General features: G+C 47.2%; 2 protein-coding genes across 2 annotated transcripts in view; one reads left to right on the forward strand and one right to left on the reverse strand.

Moving 5' to 3' along the window:
• LOC146198720 (unconventional myosin-Ie-like) overlaps nucleotides 1-21,834 on the reverse strand; it is a 317,845-nt gene that overhangs the window by 32,720 nt on the left and 263,291 nt on the right. Inside the window, exon 11 of the mRNA XM_084594218.1 lies at nucleotides 13,356-13,552. Coding sequence (XP_084450344.1) covers nucleotides 13,356-13,552 — 197 coding nt within the window. The remainder of the gene's footprint in view (nucleotides 1-13,355; nucleotides 13,553-21,834) is intronic.
• On the forward strand, nucleotides 310-2,885 carry nbs (nibrin). The gene has a single exon (XM_084594217.1). The coding sequence runs from the start codon at nucleotides 468-470 to the stop codon at nucleotides 2,529-2,531; it is 2,064 nt and encodes a 687-aa protein (XP_084450343.1). The 5' UTR covers nucleotides 310-467; the 3' UTR covers nucleotides 2,532-2,885.

Below are 21,834 nucleotides of genomic sequence, written 5' to 3' on the forward strand. Positions count from 1 at the left end.
TACATATCAAATAACATGTATAAACAACTCAACGGCATCTTCATCGCATCACAAATTCAAAATACTCCGCAAAAAAGTGACGAGAGGGGTGGAATATTTGTGCACCTATGCTGCGGTTAAGAGCTAACATCGATACTACAAAAGATCAGAGAGCGAGCCACTTTAGTAAAATTTAAAATTATAAAGCTACAAATGTTATCCAATAAGAATTACTCTACACTATTAAAAAATATATTTTAAATTTTAAAAGCTCTATCGGTAAAGACAAGCAAAATAATACAGATAGTAGCGGTCTCTGTGAAAACAAATAACGTTTTCCATTTAGCGCTAGGCCTAATAGTAAACAAACCGAATGTGGCGCGCAAACTTCGTCGCAAGTTCTCGCAACTTGCAACTGGAGCAAGTCATGCTTTGTGTTCCCATTTTTTCTTTATTTTGAAACATTCGCAACTATTCTGTTCCTGAAAATGTGGTCGCTGCGACATCTGACTACAAATAATGTGTGCTATCGTTTGCTGTGCGGCGGAGACTTCATGGTGGGCCGCAAGAACGCGAGCATTCTCATCACGAATGATGCATCAATCAGCAGAGAACATGCCGTGTTATCAGTTGCGCCCCTGCCTGATGAGCACGTGAGTGACGTTTCCTTCGTTCCACTGCTTCGGGTTAAGGATCTGGGATCAAAGTACGGGACTAGCGTCAACTCAAAGGAGCTTGCCAAGTCCGAGGAAACCGCGCTAAAAGAAGGCGACACAGTTACTTTCGGAAGGCTCGGTAGCACGTACAAAATCTGCTACGACGCTCCGTTCGTGGTAACTACATCGTGTCTGGCTCCCTCAGAGAAAGAAAGCTTAAAAACCACGCTAAAGAAGATAGGCGCCAGACTAAAGTCCGACTGGTCGGAATGCTGCACACACGTTGTGATGAGCTCCATTCGCCTCACTACGAAAACGACGGCCGCCCTACTAGCAGCGAAACCTGTGGTGACGCCAGCTTTCTTTACGGAGGTTTACAAGCGTGCTGAGCGTCAGAATCCGACCGACGTCGATCCGGCGAATTATATACCGGATGTCACGGAAGAGTGCCTCACATTATCGAAGGAGGCATTCGGTTGCAAGGAAGCTCGCAAGACTGTCTTTGCCGGAAAGACGTTCTATTTTCTGACAGAAAAACAGTACAAGTCTCTTGGCGAGCTGGTCAGCTCGGGAGGAGCGAGAACTAAGTTGATCAGACCCGATGTGGTGACGTTCGATCTCCTCGCGGAAGGCAGTTGCGTGATTAAACCGTTAGATGGCACAGAGACTCCGGTGTGCCGCTTCCTGATAAAAAACAAGCTTCGTTCCCTCTCTGCATCGGACGTGGGAATGGCAGTCATTCATTGCTCGACTGAAAAGTTTTGCAACCCTCGCTCCAGAATGGTCAACGTTCTGTGGGGCAATGATCTGCTGTCGACGCAGTCACAAGTGCCATCACAGGCAGAAATCTGCGTACCGGACACCGACTTGTCGCAGCAGGGTATGGCACCAAGGCATTGCAACGTTTCAGACGCACCTTCAGTTTCCGCCATTGTTCCCGAGAGCAGACTGTCAAGTTTGGCAACTTCAGGCCTTGGCAATAACCTTGAGCTAACCTTAGGTGCCAACACAGGCACAACTGTTGGTGGGCTGACTCGAACTTTGCTCTCGCCATCGAAAGCATCACCATTCAAGAATCCTCAATTAGTTGGGGAACCTTCCTCGCCAAAACAACCTTTTTCACCCAAGCGATCGCCACGCAAGATCAGAAAGAAGGATGCCATAAATACCCTTTCACTGGAGTGCTATTTTGGCAGGCAAAGTCAGAAGAGGAAAGATGACACTGAGGGTGAAACAAGTGCAGCAAAGGCGCGAAGGTTGAACCCACTGTGTGAACCAGAAGTTGTGGAGATCCAGGTTAAGGAGGAGGTGCTAATGCCACCTTCACCTGAACCTGTACAATGGGAGGAAAATACGAACGGTGCTGATGAAGCACACCATATGGAAGCCACTTTTGCAGGCACTTCTCAGCGTGTGTCGCAGCCAACACAAAGGTCACCATACCAGCCACAAAACATAGACGAGCCCACTGCTAAGCCATCTCCTAATCCAGCTGAAGCTTTGGTAAACGGAGGCCATGACCCAAGTTATTTCACCTCCAAACCATCTGTGGCTTCAGCTGAAGGGTCCTTAAATGGAGATTACCACATGGCAGATCTCACCGAAACAAGCATGGTTGTTGTAGAACTTGCAGACTTGGTTCTCCGCAATCCACAGCCAGCTGCATCAGCACGTGCATCAGCATTGACCTCAAGCGTGCCCAACTTTAAACGATTTCGAAAAGCTCACCAGGCTCACCTGGTTGGCCTTCCAAGGATTATTGGTGGACCTGACTTAGAAGTCTACGTTCCTTCTCGACCTGGAGAGGAGTGTGATGACATGGAGCCAGATTCTCAGGACATCAGCCACGTGTTCAATTATCGAGAGAACAACAAAAAGCGAAGGCGTGTGCTGTGATGTACTTTTCCTGTGAAACTTTGATGCTTTTAGATAATCAGGCTTCATGGCTTGCAGTTATGTAATGTATTTTGCTTGTAAAAGGTTTTATGAGTACAGCGCAGCTACTGGATGATACAGCTGGCAACTAAGTCAAAGGGAGCATGCCGCTTGCTGTCTTCCACTGCTTGTGACCTATGTGACAACTTACAAATGCCAGTATCGGCTAAATTCTTAAATTATTCTTAAATTAAATTCCTAAATTCTAAATTATTTCTGTCCACTTTTTGCGACGTGATATACCATAAGGAAAAATCCATGCATAGTTCACTCATACGATTGTTATGTGACATAAATATTTGGTTGGGTTCTTCATACTTGTAGTCTTGTCACTGAACCCGTTGCAATAGCCTATTTCTGACCTCAATTTCTAAGTTGTAGAGGTTAGTTCACTGTCCAGCTAAAGAAAAAGTGAAATTCGGCCTTGTTACAGGACTATTCATTGTTGATAAAGTCATGTGACAGGAGGGATGAATTCAGCATACTAACAGTGAACCAATATAAGCTTTGCATGTGGATTTATGCTTGCCCACTACAGTCTTTGATCTTGGCAACCTCCAGATACCCTCTGTTCTGCGCCATCTTGGCCACCTTATTCCATAAAGTTTCTTAAATTTGCCATTTTTTGTTCCTTGACTACATTTTACACTGCATTTTTTCTCTTTTTATCTGCCCTGGGCACCTAGTAAATTTTTTCACCACAAATTGAGCTAAAGCACCACCAACCCACATTTGTCAGTCTATATGCTTTCTCTATTAGCAGTGCACATACCTATCATTTTTCTTAATGCAAGCTTATTAAACTCTCATTTTCAAACTTGCAAGCGAGTACAGGCTGCATGCATCATCAAATAGAACATTCCTTTCTAGTAGTATAAGTAAGCTGCAAGCTGGTTATCACGAGGTATAGGAGCATGCGCCAAATAAGCTCTAACCCATTCCTGTTCTCCAGCTTGTTTCTCGTGGTTAGTTGTGAGTCTTTGCCAGCACCATTCCCGAGGTAGTACAAAGGCACAGAGGACTCCGTGCCTGTGCACTACTTATGATATTTTCTAGCATATTTATGTTTGATGCCTGTGTAACCCGTGAAATTTTTACCGTAACTAATATGTTTTGCAATCTATGAAAGCCACATACAAGAACAGGTTATAGTATTCTGGTCCCGGACCACAGTTCAGGAGAATCCCCCAAGGTGGAGCAGATTTATGAGAAGGGAGTAATTACTCATTAGCATCCACCCAAGTGCAGCCATATGGCTACAAAGGAAAACTGTACAGCTCCCAGAGAAACTTCACAGTTGAAGAAGAATTCTGTATGGTCCAGGTTAAAACCAGGTAACACTGCCTCACGGAGACGGTTTCTGTATCAACTGAGCTAAACAGGACAGCTAGCATACGGTTAAGCAAGAATGAATTGAGCCTCTGGAAACAGAAACAGTGTTGGTCCATAACCTAGTCAATAACACGTGATGTGCTGATGAGTGCCCCTTTTGAAAACTGTGGTGATCAAGTTAAGGGAAGCTTTTATGTGATGTTTATCTTACTAGTAATCAGCTCAGTAAACACTTCTACATGGCAAACAATAAGCTAATCATTACAAGCCTTTTAGGTGATTTGTATTACCATCACTCTTGTGGATTAGTATTAGGCTAGCATTTTTTCATGATCCCGGTGTATTTGAAGGTATGAGAAGGTCATGGCCTTATTGGGGATTGTATATGCTAGGGGTAGCAAAACTGTGGCTCTTAACACTCTGTCATATGTACCCCCCTCCACATCGTATTCCTGCCACCAAAGACTGCTTCCTTTATGTCAACTGCAACTATTTTATGCTTGAGTTTGCCTACTGCTGTGAGGCACTTATCAACAATGAAAGCAGTAAAGTAAAAAAATTCCAGGGACACTTAACCTCCACTCGAAGGGTGCGTTGCAATAGCCTTAATGGGTTCCTTCAGCAGCCTGGTGTCCTCCTTGCAGGCACGGGCACTGTATTTATTCTTATCTTCACAAAACACACAAGACTTTCATTTCACTAAGCCAAACAAAAGTATGTCGATAGCCGAAAGGATGGAATGTTCGACACCCGAGCCAAGGGTCCCAGGTTTGATTCCAATTTAATTTCCAGTATAATTACTTTATGCACTTTCATGTCATAATGACATTCTTGAGTCATGTTGCAACCTTATAACCACAATTTATCTGACTCTGACATTTTAATCACTTTCGATTCTGTGTGACACTACGACCTTCTCAACCAATCTCAATTTTCTTGAAACATGAGCGCCAACTATGACTGCAAGTTCTCTACTGAATAGGGCTCTCAACGTTACCACATTAAAACAAACACCTTAGCACCACCAGACTGCAACCACGTCATTTGCACGAAATTTCAACGTGCTTCCTTCATAAATGAGGCTGCACAATGCCTTGCATAGTCATTCACTGTGACCACGCACTTTACTAGCTGAAATAAAAAGGCAATTGCTACGTTCACTTTCTACCTCCCTTTTTAAAATGATTATTTCCCTTTGAGCGCTGAAGGACTGTGCTGAATCTGCCCACCTAATTGAATGTCAGTGCCAATTCTTCCCCAGTGGCCATAGAAAGGTAGACAGGAGCAGTGTACCTTCATGTCAGTGCTATCTAGCACAAAAAAAGAAAATTCAGTCCTTATTGGGGCTGAAGCCACTGCCAGCAAAAATGAGTTTCTTGGTGCCCCTGAGAATTTGGTAGCCTGTTGCCTTTTTTTTTTTATTGCCCTTATTTAACAAAACACAAGACAGACCGGCTGAATCGGAAAAGTAAACATATTTACAGGCAAATCGTCTCATTCTAAAAGGTTCAAGTTCATAACTCTCTAACAGAGTGGTAAACTCGTATACAGATGACTGAGCTTGCAAAGCACCTATTATTTATTGAACAGAGTCCACAAAATATTCTAGAATATCTCGCACATAAAAATGAACATGATGGCAAACAGATATTTGGCATTTCCACATGTTATGTAAACCCTAACAGCGTTACCATATCGTTTAAAACACCATTTTTCACTGCTAAATTTCATGGAGGTCTGAACTCTTCATAAGGTTCACTGTGAAGTGTCCCAAAAAGAAAGTCCCATGAGAACAATCTATAAAAAGATCTTCTGGCTTTCTGCCTAGAAGACAGCTGACACCCCGTGGTAAAAAGGTTTTTTTTTGCTTCCGTCACCAATGTCTTGAAGGGCACAACCCCAAGGTGAAGTTTAAAGAATATTTTCGCAGCAGGCTGGAGAGGCATTCGTTTTAAACATTTCAATACACTTTGCCCCAGCCTAAAGTAGCATAATGACTGGTACATAAAGACAGGCAAGACTATTTAAAAACTTCAGTAAGATCTCTACAAAGTTGCTTTCTGGACTAGCTGAATACTCCATTGAGAAGCGGCTTGTGCTGTCTGCGTGCCCGAAAATAATTCACATTTAGGCATCATTTCTCCTTCAGTAACAAGGCAGAGTGAATTCATTGAAGACAAACTGGATGGATCTGTGGCCAACGTACACTCGCACTATCTTGATGTCCCCGGTTCGGCATTTTCCCGTGGCTGCCAACTCAAATCGGTGCCCCACCGCAACAGGTTCTTGAGGAGAGGAAACAGAGCTATAAATGCCATGTCTGACAGGGTGACATGCTGCGTCCACAATGGGCAGCAAAGGATGGTGCAAATAGTTTGCGTGCTAGAGTGCCGCTTAAGGGTTTTAATTATCATAATATTAATGTGAAAGCAATAAGTGACCATGTTCGCACTTTTGTGTCATCAAAAGTTGTCAGCCCAATTTTATCATTCACTACATACGTAGGAGAAAAATAATGGTTGTAATAAGGTAGAGGAAGGAAAAAATTTCCGAGATACCAAATTTGGTCGATGTGGAGTGATTAGTTAATTAGACAAAAATGCCAATTTGACGTCGAAATAGCGCAGACGTGTATATATCGCGGGGAGGAGCAAAGCGGTAGTGACGTCACATCAAAGCGGAAGTCGTCGAAATTGTGACAAAGCACAAAACAACTAAAGGACTGAATTAATTAGAAAGTGATGAATTAGTAACAAGCATAAATGTTAAGACAATTTGCAGGAAAAAAATGTCAACAAGATGCGCTCATCACAACAACGCGGTTGCCATGGGGCTCGTCTCCTGTGACGTCATGACGCAGCAACGCGTGACGTCATGGGAGTGGGCGGAGGCGCGATGGGACGGTGACGGGCTCGAAAGAAAAAAAAAACGCCGCCGCCGATGGCATCCTCGATCGCCCGCACCGGGCGCCCTGGTGCGCACCATCTATCCTCGATCAATCGCACCGGTGCGCACCCGCTACCCGCTGTCCTCGATCACCAGAAGCGCCCCTTGCCGCGGCAGTTTATCGTTACCCTGAACGTAGCCTGTCACGCACGCAGAAAATCGGTGGTTCGCAGGGATGCAATCCCGGCAAGCACTGCGGGACGCGCGCTGCAGAGAAGCCGCTTTGCCCTGCTCAATGTGCTCGCGTCTGCACGCAGACTGACGCGACGGAGCAAAAATTGCCGACGATTACGTTACTTCCTAATGCGAAATTTGAGCGCAGCTCATCAGCTGTTTCACCTTTTGATTGAGGCAAAGATTTCGTGCAAGACACGTATGTACAATTACAGACAACTTATTTTAATTTTTCACACGTATTCCTCCAAGAAACACTCCACTAACAGTTCTTGGCTGTCATTTATTTGTGGTCGGAGAAATGGAGAGAGCAATTAAGTTATCGGGAGTTGCGGGAGGTGGCGCGTGGGCCCATAGAAACGCTGCGCGACGAATAGATGGATAGCAGCGACTGACTGATGCCGCTGACGCCGCTAGCTACTGAAGAGAACATGACTGCGTTTCGGCTTGGGATACACGCACCGTGATCCGCTGATAGCGAGCCGGCGTTTCGGCAACTGAAGATTTGATTGATTTAATTGATTGATTTATAGGAAAGGGAAAGGCGCGGTAACTGTCTCACTTGTTTTTGTGGACACCTCGACCGCGCCATAAGGGAAGGGAGGGAGGTGGGAGTGAAAGTGGAAAGAGAGAAAGTGGAGCCGTAGTGGAGGGCTACGGAGTAATTTCGACCACCTGGGGATCTTTAACGAGCGCTGATTCGCACAGCACCGGAGAGCACCCTCGCCGCCACAAAGGGGGGGGGGGGGGGGGCAAACGGGGGAGCGCGCGCAGCAATCTGATAACGCGCGGTCGGCGCCACGCAGGAAGAGGGGGGCTGAGCTTGGGAAGGCTGAAAGGGGGACGGAGCCGGTTACGAGGCCGACGGCTACGCCGGTGGTGGTGGTGACAAACGTTTATTGCTTCAAAAGGGGTGGATCTATGAATCGGCCGGATCTATGAACATCCAGCCCTTACAGATACTGGGTGGGGTCCCTAGTACGGGACCCCAGTGGCGTCGGCCGCTGCCCGGGCGCGCTCGACCAAGGCCTTTTGGGCCTGCAGGTCATAGCAGCCGAGCAGCCTCCCGAGTGGGGTTGGGGTGAGGAGGAACAGCTGGGTTGGATGGGTAAGCCCACACCATGTGGTAGATGTCCGAAGACTTCTCCGCACAGTGCGGACAACTGCCCGTGAAGGAGGCATTAAAATGTTTTAGTGCTGCCGGGCACAGCAGAGTGTTGGTATAAAGACGGAGTAGAAGCCGCTCCTCCCTCTTAGATAGACCTTTACTCGGGCGACAACTGCCCGTGAAGGAGGCATTAAAATGTTTTAGTGCTGCCGGGCACAGCAGAGTGTTGGTATAAAGACGGAGTAGAAGCCGCTCCTCCCTCTTAGATAGACCTTTACTCGGGCGAGGGTAAAGGCTATGACAAGATTTATAATAAAGAACAGTGTCTTTAAAATAATATGCGGGTTCGAATTCGAGATCCTGATCAAGGGGGTCGAGATGGGAAGCCCGGAAAGAGAGCGCGCGGGCGGCGGCGTCGGCTGCCTCATTCCCCTCGAGACCCATATGAGCAGGAGCCCATACTATATTCCGGTAAGCGGGGTACCCGGTGTAGGTGCAATTTTGAAGTATTCGGTAGGCTAAGTATGGCGCCCAGCCTTGCTCGACGTTCCGACAGGCCCCTCGCGAGTCGGAGATAATTGTTTTAGAATCAGTGTGAGTAGCTGCCAGCGCAATGGCGACCTCCTCCGCGTGGGTTATGTCACGGGCGCGATATGTAAGCCCGTTAACAGTTTTGGACTGGTGGGCCACTGCGGCCGTGTACCATCCCCCATGGTGGGGGCCGGAGGCGACCACGTAGTAAATGCCGGGTTTCGACCCATAATGGCGGCCCAGGGCTTCCGCCCGCGCCAGGCGCCGGCCATTGTGGTCTTCACGTGTCATGTTTTTAGGAAGAGGGCGTACGTGGAGGGCGCATCTCCACTCGAAAGGGAGGCGTACACGATCTTCCATAAGGGAGGTATGTTGGATGTGTAGCCGGGCAAGGAGGCGGCGACCCGGCAGTGTCTTAGAAAGACGTGTGTATTGGTTGGTTAAGTGAGCCTCTCTGATCTCCCGGAACGTATTCACCATGCCCAGGCCCAGTAGACGCTGGTTGGAGGTGTTCACGGGGAGATCGAGGGCTCTCTTAAAAATTTTGCGCAGGACGACTTCGAGTGCATCCTCGTCTTGTTTCCGAAGGTGCAGGTAAGGAGTCGAATACAAGATTCGACTGGTCACGAATGCATGCGCCAGCCGCAAGGCGTCTTTGCACCGCAACCCCCCACGTTTGTTAGAAACCCGGCGGACCATGCGGCCCACCTGGTCCCCCACCTTACGGAGTTTCGCCAAGGTAGTGTCCGACCGTCTATGTTGATGAATGAAGAGCCCCAGTACCCGGACTTCTGTGCGTTCAGGAATTGATCCTGTCTCTAAAAAGAGCTCAATTTTGGCCGTACACTTTGGTGAGCGGCGCATGTGTACAAATTCAGATTTTTGAGGGGAGCATTGAAGGCCGCAGCGGCGAGCATAACGGTCCACTATGGTTGCTGCTTGCTGCAGGTGGCCTCAATATCTCCAAGAGAACCTTGCGTGGCCCACAGGGTGATGTCATCGGCATACAGCGCATGCTGCACACCAGCGACAGCACCCAACTGGGCCGGCAGGTGCATCATAGCCAGATTGAATAAGAGAGGAGACAGCACTGCACCCTGTGGTGTTCCTCAGGTTCCAAGTTGGAACGGGCCATGTTCGGTGTCCTGGATTTTAATGTAGGATTGGCGATCTGTCAAAAATTGCCGAATGTATCTGAACGCGTTGCGTCCGCATCCGGTTTGTGAAAGATGAGTGAGTATTACCTCATGAGTAACATTGTCGAAGGCTCCTTTCAAGTCTAAGGCGAGTATGATTCTGTCGTTGTGAGGGCATTCGACCGGGTCAAGAACGTCCCGATTAAGTTGTAGCAAAACATCCTGTGCGGACCTGTACGGGCGAAATCCGAACATGGAGTCTGCGAAGATGTGTACGCCGACGCGAAACCCAGGAACGGGCACCAAAGATCTGCTCTAAAATAGTACGGATGGTTGCCGCAATCGATAAACTGCTTTACGAAGGCGGTATGACAGTCGACCTCACACAGCGTAAACACGATGAATGCCCGAAAGTCGACCAGTTTTTTCATCGGGCCGATCATCTGGCTCCTCTATGATAGCGAGCGGCTGTTTACGATTCCTTGCTTAACATAGCAGTGGGCAGAGCCTTTGATACGTCAAGCTTGTAACGTACGACATGTGCCTTTGAGACGTGAATTGCGTGATTTATATGCAGTTCCGAAAGCATTTCTGGGTGAGCAGGAACACGTTTGCTACAATGTGATCGGCACAGCTATTAGAAGTCGTGATTTTAAGCTCGGCGGGGCCCTTACCCACAGAAGATGGCTGAAGAATACATCCTTTCATTTCTTGTTTTTGAATAATCACGATTGTGTGCGTATTGACTGGACTTAACTCACTTATGGTATGCGGGAAACAAAAGTAGCTAACAAGCCGTCGCCGTGATATTTTGCATAGCAGAAAGTACACGCCGTTTCCACGACATCATTCAGTTCTTGGACATTGCGGAATGACGCCTCGTACCGTTGATATTGTTGATTTCTACAACGGTGTGTGTGGGGCACGTAGCGTGGCGAGATTTCAGCAGACAATCAGATTCGTGCTCCAAAAGAAAGGTGTCGCTGCAGGTTGTCCTCGATGATGATCCTTCTCAGGGTGCCACCAACGCGGTGCACAGAGCACCGCGCCGGTTTTGGGGCGCACCCAGAGCGCGGTGATAGAGGATGCTATTGGTACAACGCCACACCATGGGAAAGGTGGAGGCGTGCGCGTCGCTTCCGCTTGGATTGCGCCAGTCGCCTTGCTGTCGACGCGTCCTGAATTGTGTGTTTGCGCGTACGTGATACGATGCAGTATGGATATGCCGTCTATATCGTGGTTCAAATTCCTCCAGGAAGTCCGGCAAGAGGAAACGTATGCCGTCTCGAGTAAAGCAAAGGGAGGCAGCGAGTGTAAAGGAGCGTCAATGTTCTCGCATTACCTACAATGCGAGTCGCCGCAGTTATCTCTAATGCTTCTCATGCCAGAGTTACAACAACCAAGCTCGCAAAGCAGTCAATTTATCACTCCCCATTATCATGGCGCGTGGCTGCATGGACGCTGTTCGACCGGAGCGTCACGGACGACGGTCTAGGCGAGTTGCCATTGCTGTCGCGCGTCGCCAGTAAGGGGAATGTCGATCGCGCGGCCTGATCGATTCCATTGTAGCATGCGCTCATACTTTTGGGAATTAACGCATGCTTTTGTGAGCTTTCCACGGAGTGGTCGTCCTCCATTTTTGTTTGCATGGCCAGTACCTAATGCCCAGACGACCACACCATGCAGATTCCTGCCGTTTGTGCACGAGTTATCAGAGTACACTTCTCTGGAAAGTCCGAGTACCAGACGCTAGTACCACAAGTATACGTGTGGTATACGTGTGGCAACTATAGCTGAGACAGCGGCTGTGTGTTTAAGGGCATCGGGACAACCAGAGCGGCCACCTTGGCAATAGGGCGGAGGTGCTTGTTATTCGGTACCGTCGTTTTCTCTGTAGTAGTTTTATTGCGAATGCAATACTACGCCAGGTCTAACCGTTCGTCGCTGTGTGCTGTGTCCGTGGTCCCCACGCCGGCGCTGCAACGGGCAGGAGGAGCTGCCAACTTAGGTTGCTCCTTTCATACGGGAGGGTGATATCAGAATCAGCCTGCCACAACCGTTTGCATTCTCGTTACCCCTACGACACGCTGGCACGTCCATATATTGTAAAAAAAAAAAAAAAAATGTTGAAAAATACAGATATTTTCTGTTCTGCTTTATGTTTTCTGTTTTTAACCTTTGCATTAATTTTAGTCTTTTTTCTGTTTAGAAATGATAGAAAACTTGTAAATTGGCAAACACTTTGTTTTACGGCTTTATTTTTTTGTTTTTTTTTTTCTTCTGTCGCAGTGAAAAGTATGATCCAAATATATCTTTTTTTTTTTTACTCGTCTTTCATTTCACGTTTTCTGCCTGTAACAACAACAAAATTGCCTTAAGCGAAAATTCCTTCAATGACACCATTTCTAAGGCGAAAGCCTTGCCAACTCCATCTCTCGGCGCTGACAATACTCGATGCCACCCGTAAAGTTGGCCACGCAACAGTCGTTGCCTAGCCACCGAAAGAGGCAAGTGAAAAAATTAAAGAGCACTGCAGAATCTGAATTGGAGTAATGCGAAAGCACGTATGCTGCTGTTGGTTGCTTATAGTTGCCTAATTTACTTCTTGTTTACCCATTTTAGTCTGTGGTACTTTCAAATTGCGCGCCAAACCCTTCCTGCCCTTTTTCGACTCTACTTCTGGTTTCATGACGTCACATCCTTTGCGTCACATTAATTCACTTCTTGTTTATTCATTTTAGTCTTTGGTACTGTCAAATTGCGCGCCAATCTCTTCATATGACCTTTTTCGGCTCTACTTCCTGCTGAGTGACATCCCATCCTTGACGTTACCCTAATTGAATTCCTTAATTAACTACTTCAGTCTTTGGTACTTTCAAATTGCGCGGCCAATCCTTTCCTATGCCCTTTTTGGCTCGACTTCAGGTTGTGTGACGTCACATTTGTGACATCACACTAATTGACTGATTAATAAACTATTTTAGTGTTTGATACATTAAAATGTGGCGCCAAGCCAATCGCTAATGAGACCATTTTCGCCTTTACGTTTTCATTTCTTGCCTCTAATTAATTATCTTATTGACCTAATTATTTTTTGCACATATTACATCACCCTCCATCGAGTGACACCACTCATTAACTTCTACCACTTCTCATTTACTCGCAAGTGCTGCGGACACGGTCTGCGAACACAGTGCGGTTTGGAAGCGTGACTTTATATGTGGGGGCTGGTAGCTTACGCTCTCGCGTCATACCCTTAAAGTACGAGCTTAAGTGTCCCCAATAATGTAGCACCTTACACTGATAGGGCGTGATAGGGGAATAATGTAACAGGCAAAAGAACTAGGGGAACAGGCAATTCAACTAGGGTTAACCACAGCTAAGACACAAATTTTTTCACAACTCCCCTTCCCTTAATCTAAACCATATGTGGCTTTCAATAAACATTTTCATCGTCATCATCATCATCATCACAACTGCCCCTCCTTGAAACAGGCCTGCACGTGTGTCACACTTTCTGACCAAAGAAACATTATGATGAAGTAGATGTGCACTTACCTCCACGAGACGGTCGAAGATGCGCGTATACAGCGCTTTGGCCCAGGCGTCACGGATGTAGTTGGCCTGCTGGACGTTCTGCTGCATCTCGATGCTCTCGGAGCGGGTGCCCCACTTGGAGTCAAGCACACGGCTGATCAACTTTTTCGCTAGCTGCGCCGGGTCGAGGCCCAGCAGGTACGCTGGAAATTCAAGGTCTGCATGCGGACAGGGGGAAGACAGGGTTCGTGCCATGTAGAGCAGCTGCAGGGAATCGCAACGCCGTAGGCACAGAAAATCTATACGGTGCAACAGTGCTCTCGTGCGCCAAGGCAAGGCTACGTATATTTGAAAAAAAAGTAGATGTGCTATGAAGTTCTTCAGGACCACGCTCTACAGGCACACCATTGCCACAGTGTAACACGCTTGCAACGTCACACATGCGACCACGTGGTCGGACCTGTCTTCGCTGTACTGCGAACTTTCACTGAATCCGCAAAAGGCCACAAGCGGGTACGCAGCACTAGCACTCTGCTGCCTCTTCACTGCACCTAAGCCACCCAGAAACTTAAAAGCTCGGAGGACTTCAGCTCTGCCCCTAAGGGTATAACACCTTAATTTAACTAATCATACTCATTAGCATACAGTCATAAGCTACCCAATTATGTGGAAGACCAACCGACGTAAAGCCCAACGAACATGCCTGCGGTGTCTGAGGGCAACGTGTCTAACTTGAGTTCCAATAAGGATCGCAGAGGGTCCATTTCCCATTCCAAAGGATCTGTGCCAGTTGGCAGCTCCTGCCTATATACTCAGATAGCTTCTTTGAAACGAGAAATTGGCGAGTTGGCAGCTCCTGGCCACTCGCCCATATCACGTGCATGGTCTCGTGTCACACGATTCCCGCCGAACCATCAGTTCCTGGCCATATATATGTTACTTGCCAACTATACCACCTGCCAGAACCATGCTCGCATTTTTTCGCTCGACCCGCCGACGCCGAATTTTTCGGAAAGCGGGGAATTCTAACGTCCTCGTGTTAAAGCCATTCTACCATGCCTCGACGAGGGAATTGTCGATGACGACGGCTGAGGGGCAATTTCCCGGCACAGCTGTGTAAATGACGGCATAGCGGTTGCTTTGCCTAGTTTTGCCGGCTCCTCTCAGGCCTGCGATGTTTCATCGGAATTTATGCGGCTGATGCTACAACTCTTAAATTTATTCAGGCAATAGTATATAGATGACGTGTGGCCGCGCACTGATTGGTCGTCAGAGTCTGTGACGTCACGAGAGTAAATGACATGACCGAGCTGGCAGGAGCCCTTGCACCCCGAGTCAGATACGCTGTATACACCTGGGCCATGCATGCAAGTCTCTACGGCTTCGTTAAAGCGGGGTATTATATAATTGCCGGGTGGTCTTGCAGATGATCGGAAACTTACGATTGATGCTAACGAGTATGTTTAGGGATAACAGATGCAATAACTAAGGAACTAGCAACTAATCCAATAGCAAAGGGGATGCATGGTAACGAGGACGGGAGCTGTCGTGTCATAGCCTTACAGGCGAAGTTTAAAGGTCCCAAAAATTTTGTGTCGTAGCTCAGTTACATAAAATGATTCCGCTTCCATCACAACGTTTCACGTTCTCAACAGAATTCATCCAAAAGGACAACATCCGCTGAATGTCAATAAGTACATAAATGCATAAATATATGTAGAGAGCAATAACGTAAATAGCACAATCAAATATGGAAGAGAAAACTAAACAGTGCCTCGTATCTTAGCGCTTCTTTCACAGGCATTTCACAGGCTTCACAAGCTTCTTTCACAGGCCTTTCACAGGCTTCTTTCACAGGCTTCTTTCACAGGCTTCTTTCACAGGCTTCTTTCACAGGCTTCTTTCACAGGCCTTCTTTCGCTTCTTTCTGTTGCTCTAAATGCATCCAGCTGAAAGTTGGCCAAGAATGCGCCTCGTCTAAAATAACCGCCTGTCGCCTGGAAATTTCTGCTCTCACTAGCGCAATTCAGAGCACCAACTTCATTAAGGAAAAGAAGCCGGCTTAAGCACGTACGCCGTGCGCTTCGCGCAAGCTTCGTTACCATATCATTATTTCTCTGCTTTTCCAAGCGTTTGTGCAGAGAAAGTGAGCCGTTAAGCCCCAGTAAAATGTCGCGTGGAATGAGGATAGGTCACACGCCAACGCAAATTGCGGCAAGCTTTTCTCGGCTAAGACCAGCACAATGTCGGGGGCCGTGCTCATAGAAACATCCTCGCCCCGGACGCAGACTCCACCGCCAGCTTATGCCCCGAGGGTGAATTGACTTCCCCGCGTGTACTGAGCGTAAAGGGGTGGAGAGCGCGCATCGTGGCAAGATGGTTGGCTTCTCCACACAGCGAGCAAACAACTCCGACTGCGTGCGTGGCCCGCGCATAAGCGCTAAAGAGGCTATGCATTTTTAAGGAACCCAGACGCCTAACACATGGAGAAGCAGTTACCACGGGACCTTGGAGGAGCGTGACGATATTATCATTACAGAATCACCAGCCAGCAAAGACTGGAAAACTTTTCAGTTTGCATTATGCAATAAAACAGCCGCGTACGTGTCTTATCTAGTTCTGAAAAATGTTGATTTAATGTTGTCTAGCTGCTCCTTATACTATATATATATATTTTACTCGAGTACGCGAAATATCCGGAACGTAAACGCTGAAACATCGCGTGTCATATGGGCCGCTTTGGAAGTAGCAGAAGGCAAATAATAGCCTACTCGAAGGTTTCGCAATGTGTTTAATGTTGGCGTCCCGTTACAGCACCCCGGAATCGGCCGGAAGTGCAAAGAGTCAGTATACTGGCGTAGCGACGGCACTGTCGAACTTTTTTCTCCTTCAAACCTCCTACTGACCTTCAAAATTACGTGCCTGTATTACCGTTCACGCGTTGTTTCCGGGCGCTCGCATGCATGCGCAATGCGTGTGGCGTACGCGTGCGTCAGTGCGTGTGCGCGCGGGCGCCCACACAGTTACTGGGAAGATATAATGCGGTGCTTTTATTCGCCTTTTATTTGTGAGCGAACGAGCAAGGGCATCACGAAGAATGACGGCTGTCGAAGTTGTTATCAAGACTATTTTGCCATATTTACTGTACATTTGAGCGTGTCGCTAAGGCATGCGCTATTTGACATGCGACTACTTGTTCATCGTAATGGCGAACGAAATGTTTCTCTTTTCACTTTCAACTATGAATCTCTCTCTATCGTTACTGCGAGTCACTGTAATTCGTAAAAAAATAAAAAAATTGCAGTTTTCTTATCGTGGAAAAAGCCTCGTCTTACAAAAGCTGTTTCCTTTTTTCTCTCCCCCCCCCCCCCCTTTTTTTTTGTTTTGCAACTTCAACCAAATAAACTTCAACCAAACAATAACGGACCGGCCGCGACACAGTAGGCCCAAAACGTCAGGCGCGACACAATGGCAATCGCCGTCGGAGGGCAGGCCTTTCAACGAAGAATTGCTGCGCAGCTATGATAGGACGAGTCGGGGCATATACCTTCCAGACCATTTATCGACTAGAACGAAGAAAATCCCGTTTTTCAGTCCCATTTTTCTCTCCCATTCCCGCACCACACGTCGCGGAGGCAAAGCCATTTACACGCGCAGTGATTGGCGACGTGCGCTTTCATTCTTTTGCCGAGCACATAAATATACTCGGCTGCCAACGGCCAGTGATCCTCTCGCTTTCCAGCCAGTCGGTGTCGACACTGGTTCGCAGCGTATAAATCACCCAGTGGCAGTGTCCGGGACAACGCCTTCGCCCCGAGCGTGCACCCGGCTGTCCGGAGAAGAAAGGGCCATTAATTACCGCCCCAACCCCTCCCCTACAAGATCGGCGACTCGGCACTGGCCGGCAGCCAGTGCGAAAGCACCAGCTAGACCGACTGTCTGTTCGCAACTCGGCTTTCTGCAGACGACAGTTTCTCGAGTGTCTGCACGTGTCACTCTTTTTAGGAAGCACATGCAGCGTGCGACGTATAGCAGTGAATTGTACAAGTACACACGGGCCGGGGCGCAGGTGCATGTTGCCACTTCGAGTCAGAACTCTTCTGAAGGAATCTGTCCCACACAACAGCAAAACGTACACTCGCCCATTTTTTTTTTTAACAATATCAGCCGTTGCCTCTCTAAATGCAACATGTAAAATGCTTCTCTCAGCTTTGTGGCTTCCTCATTCGTACAGAACTTTAACGTATGGCGTAGTAATGAACGGTACCTTTACTGTAATAACATGCTAGGATGAGAGGTTTGCTTGATTCCGTCAAAATTAGCTAAAAATTACCATCCTTTGCTGCAACAAAGCGCGAACTCAAGCAGCATAGTGTTGCGGTGCGCAATATCTAGATGACGACGAAGCACTGGTCTGGTGTTGTGTGCTTCTGAGAGTTATCTGGCGTTTACCGCTGTGTAAGTTTCCCTTAACATTTGGTGGAGGTGCTGGGTGACATCCATTTCGCATCATTTGAGTAAATGATCGGTCTAAAACTGGAAGCGCCAGCGAATTTATTTTGGCAAGTTATTTTAGGGCAGATGCGTCTCAAGAACCATTGCGATGCATGTCGCTTGTTTGGCTTTAGATCGCAACAGAGGGTGCAGATTTAAGGTTATTTCTGACCGAATCAGGCAAGTAGCATGTCATTAGAAAAACAGGAACCTCTAAGTAGGACTTCGTGTGTTAAATTACAGCATGAATTAGCAACAGATGTAGCCGAGAGGCACATCATATACGTTACATTTAGCGATGCGACACTTGAGGTCATTAAATAATTGAAAGTGTGTACATCGGATATCCGAAAAATCTTGAAATGTTCGAACGTCCCACATCCAGACGCAGATTTACTGCGTGGCGACCACGGTATCTAGTCTAAATGTGCCGTTAAATATAGACAATGCGGATACTTATCATCATCAGCCGGACTATACTTGCTGCAGAGCGAAGGCCTCTCCCATACTCCTCCAATTAACCCGGTCCTGCGCTAGCTGCATTCACTTGACCCTCGCGAATTACTAGAGTTCTTCAATGCTTTGCTTTGTACTTACTTATAGTACTACCTCCATTTATTTGCTCTGAAAGTAGCCCATTCATCAAAAGGGTTGGGGTGCCTGTACCTCCAACAGCAACACCTTTCCATTTGGAAGCCGCACTCTGTAAGAATGTTCCGCAACTTCACCGTAAGCATTACTTCACTGAACTTGATCACAGCTGCAGGGGTCAGCACTTTCGTCGACTAAGCTTCTCCGGGCAGCTCGCGTGCGTGGGCGAGGTGAAAGTGTTTGCATCCATGATAGGCGATTACTTATTATGGATGGCGTATAGTCACGTGACCTAGACGGCTCTGGGAAAGAAAGAACTAATCGTTGTCTCCTTTTTGCCCGACGGGAAGGATAAAAATGAGACATTATCCGTTTCACTGATTTTACTCAATTTATTTTCTGCCATTATATTTACTGAAATATTTCTGTCCGTCATATGTAAAACTGCCTCGTGCCCCAGGTTTTGGATGTGGGCTGTCGACCATGAAAGATCATCCGTGAAAATTGATTTAAACGGCACTGCGTTGAATATCGTCCACGCGTACTTCCCATCATTGGGAACCGCTGCCGCTTTCAAAAGTACTCGCATATTTCAAGCAATGGTCGCAGGCTGCAGCCCCAAATCTGCCGGCAGGACACTCAAAAAGCCCGCTCTTCATTTCAGTCCAGTTGTGTTCAATTCGGTCCAGCTCGGCTCTGTTTATTTCTCTTCAAATGACAGCGGAAGATGAGACAAAAAGCAGGGGGCGCCCGAAGAAGTCTCCATCATCTCTGCTATCTGAATGCGTCAATATAGTTTCACGTTTCACGTCTATGTATACGGCCGCAGACAGCGATATGAGAGGAGAATGTCCGCCGATGTCAGTCGCTTAAGGTAAGTGAGGTGAAACTGAGCAACCTAGATAACCATGCATCCTTCACCCCCCTATAACGTCCGCTTTTTCTCTGTCAGCACACCTGCATGACGGCACAAGAACCACAGTGCTGTGTCACTTTAACGTTAGCGTTAGGCCGTCGCGAGTGATTTTCAGCTACTCCTAATTCTCCTGCGCTTTCCTCCTGAGCAACGTAAGACATTGATGCTGAACATGAGAAGGTGGAGTGTGCACTGTCCTTCTGCACCGGTTGTAGGAGTGCCTAGACGTCATTTCCTGATGACCATATAAACAGAGCAACTGCAGACGTGATCAGTGTTAGGCTTGCTCTCCTGCCCCTTTAAGTCATCGCCCCGCCGCGTGGCGCAGTGGTTAGGGCGTCCGACGGCTAATCCCAAAGAGGCAGTATCAAATCCCGGCCATGGCCATTGCTTTTCGATGGAGGCTTACCAGGTGACCGAAACCTCGAGAGCCCTCCAACTACGGCGTCCCCCATAGCCTGAGTCGCTTTGCAGCTTCGTGCTCTAAAAACCAAACCAAGCCGTTCACCCGCCGCCTCCAACAATACGCCGTGCCACCTCCAAGACACTGCCACCGCCTTCGCTGGCGCACCGTCAAGTCATAGGCGTGGATGAAAATTCTCCTCCAAGTAGGAACTTCCCTTTAAAGGACACTTCATTCAGGTAAGTCTACTATAAAAGTTCACCGATGAAGTGGTCGTCTCATTCATGGGCACATATAAAGTGCCACCTCGATGTAACGATTTATAATGAAATAATGGATATAACAAAGGCTAATTTACATTAGGCCGCCACAATTAATGATTGTCTACACTTTTGATGTGCTTGACTTCGTGGTGGGTGATCGGATCGGAGTGCGCTAAAAGCCCGTTCAACGCACATCACTGGCAGACCAAACGCCTGCTCTTGCTTTCCTCGGCCTACAAGCTGGCAGGTTTGCATGCAACAGCTGCGGCCAAAGTAACAATGTCAGGCGTGGCTGTGGCTCATCATCATTTTCATCAGCCGAACTATGCCCACTGCAGGGCGAATGCCTCTCCCATTTTCTTCCAATTAACCCGGTCCTGTGCTAGCTGCATCCATTTGACCCCTGCGAATTTCTTAACCTCATTCACCCACCTAATTTTCTGCCGCCCCCTGCTATGCTTACCTTCTCTTGGAATCCAATTGGTTACTCTTAAAGACCGTCGGTTGTCCTCTCTTTGCGCTACATATGTTCTGTCCATACCCATTTCTTCTTCTTAATTCCAACTAGACTGTCAGTAATCTGAGTTATTTCTCTGACCCACTCTGCACTCTTCCTATCTCTTAATTTTACCCCTACCATTTTTCGTTCCATAGCCCTCTGCGTTGTCCTCAACTTAAGCAGAACCCTTTCCGTTAGCGTCCACGTTTCAGCCCCATAGGCGAGTACCGGTAGGATGCAACTGTTACACATTTTCCTCTCAAGTGATACCGGTAAACTGCTAGCAATAACGTGTGAGTACCTTCAAAATGCGCTCCATTTCAATATTATTCTCCTAGTTATCTCCCTATCATGGTCCGGATCTGCGGTCACTATCTGCCCTAAGTAGACATATTCGCCAACCACTTCCAGTACTTCGCTACCTATGTTAAGCTGCTGTTTCTTTCCCAGCCTGTTCAACATTACCTTGGTCTTCTGTATATTAATTTTAGGCCTACCTTTCTGCTTCTCCTTTCTAGATCATTAATCATTAGCTACAGTTGGTCCCATGAGTTGCGTAACATGGCAATGTCATCAGCGAATCGCAGATTACTGAGATATTATCCATCAACCCTGATGCATAACAGCTCCCATTCAATGTCTTTGAATACACCATCTAAGCAAGCTGTAGCACTGGGGAGGTCGTGCCTCCTTGCCTAACACTTTTTTTAATTGGAATTTTGTTACTTTATGCAGAACTATGGTTGCTGTGCAGCCACTATAGATGTCTTCCAGTACTTTCACATATGGTTCACCTACACCCTGATCTTGTAATGCCTGCATGACTGCTGAGGTTTCGACCAAGTCAAATGTTTTCTAGTAGTCAATGAATGCTATGTATAGGGCTGGTTATATTTAGAGCACTTTTCTACCTGATTGGTAGGGTGGATGTGATCGATGGGAAATCTAGCAACTTGATCATTTGGTTGATTAAAGTCTAAGGTTGTCCTGATCCTATTGGCGATTACCTCAGTAAATACATTGTATATAATGGATAGTAAGCTTATTGGTCTGTAATTTTTCAAGTCCTTAGCGTCCCCTTATTTATGAATTAAGCTAATATTAGCGTTCTCCCATCATTCAAGTACATTCGGTGTCATTAGGCCTTGCTTATACAGGGTGGCCAGTTTTTCTACCAGTATATCCCCTCCATCCTTCAACAACTCTGCAGTTACCTGATACCCCGCAGCTGCTTTCCACCTTTTCAGAGCTGCTAAGGTATTCTTAACTTCGTCCTTCGTTGCTGACGGAACGTCTGATTGCTCATCACTACAGCCAACCTCATTTTTGTCCTG

This window comes from Amblyomma maculatum, chromosome 2 (assembly GCF_055883805.1).
Source record: "Amblyomma maculatum isolate TAMU_Amacu chromosome 2, ASM5588380v1, whole genome shotgun sequence".
Classification (NCBI taxonomy): domain Eukaryota; kingdom Metazoa; phylum Arthropoda; class Arachnida; order Ixodida; family Ixodidae; genus Amblyomma; species Amblyomma maculatum.

Coding starts and splice junctions, on each gene's coding strand:
- nbs (XM_084594217.1), top strand. CDS start 468: ATGTGGTCGCTGCGACATCTGACTACAAATAATGTGTGCTATCGTTTG.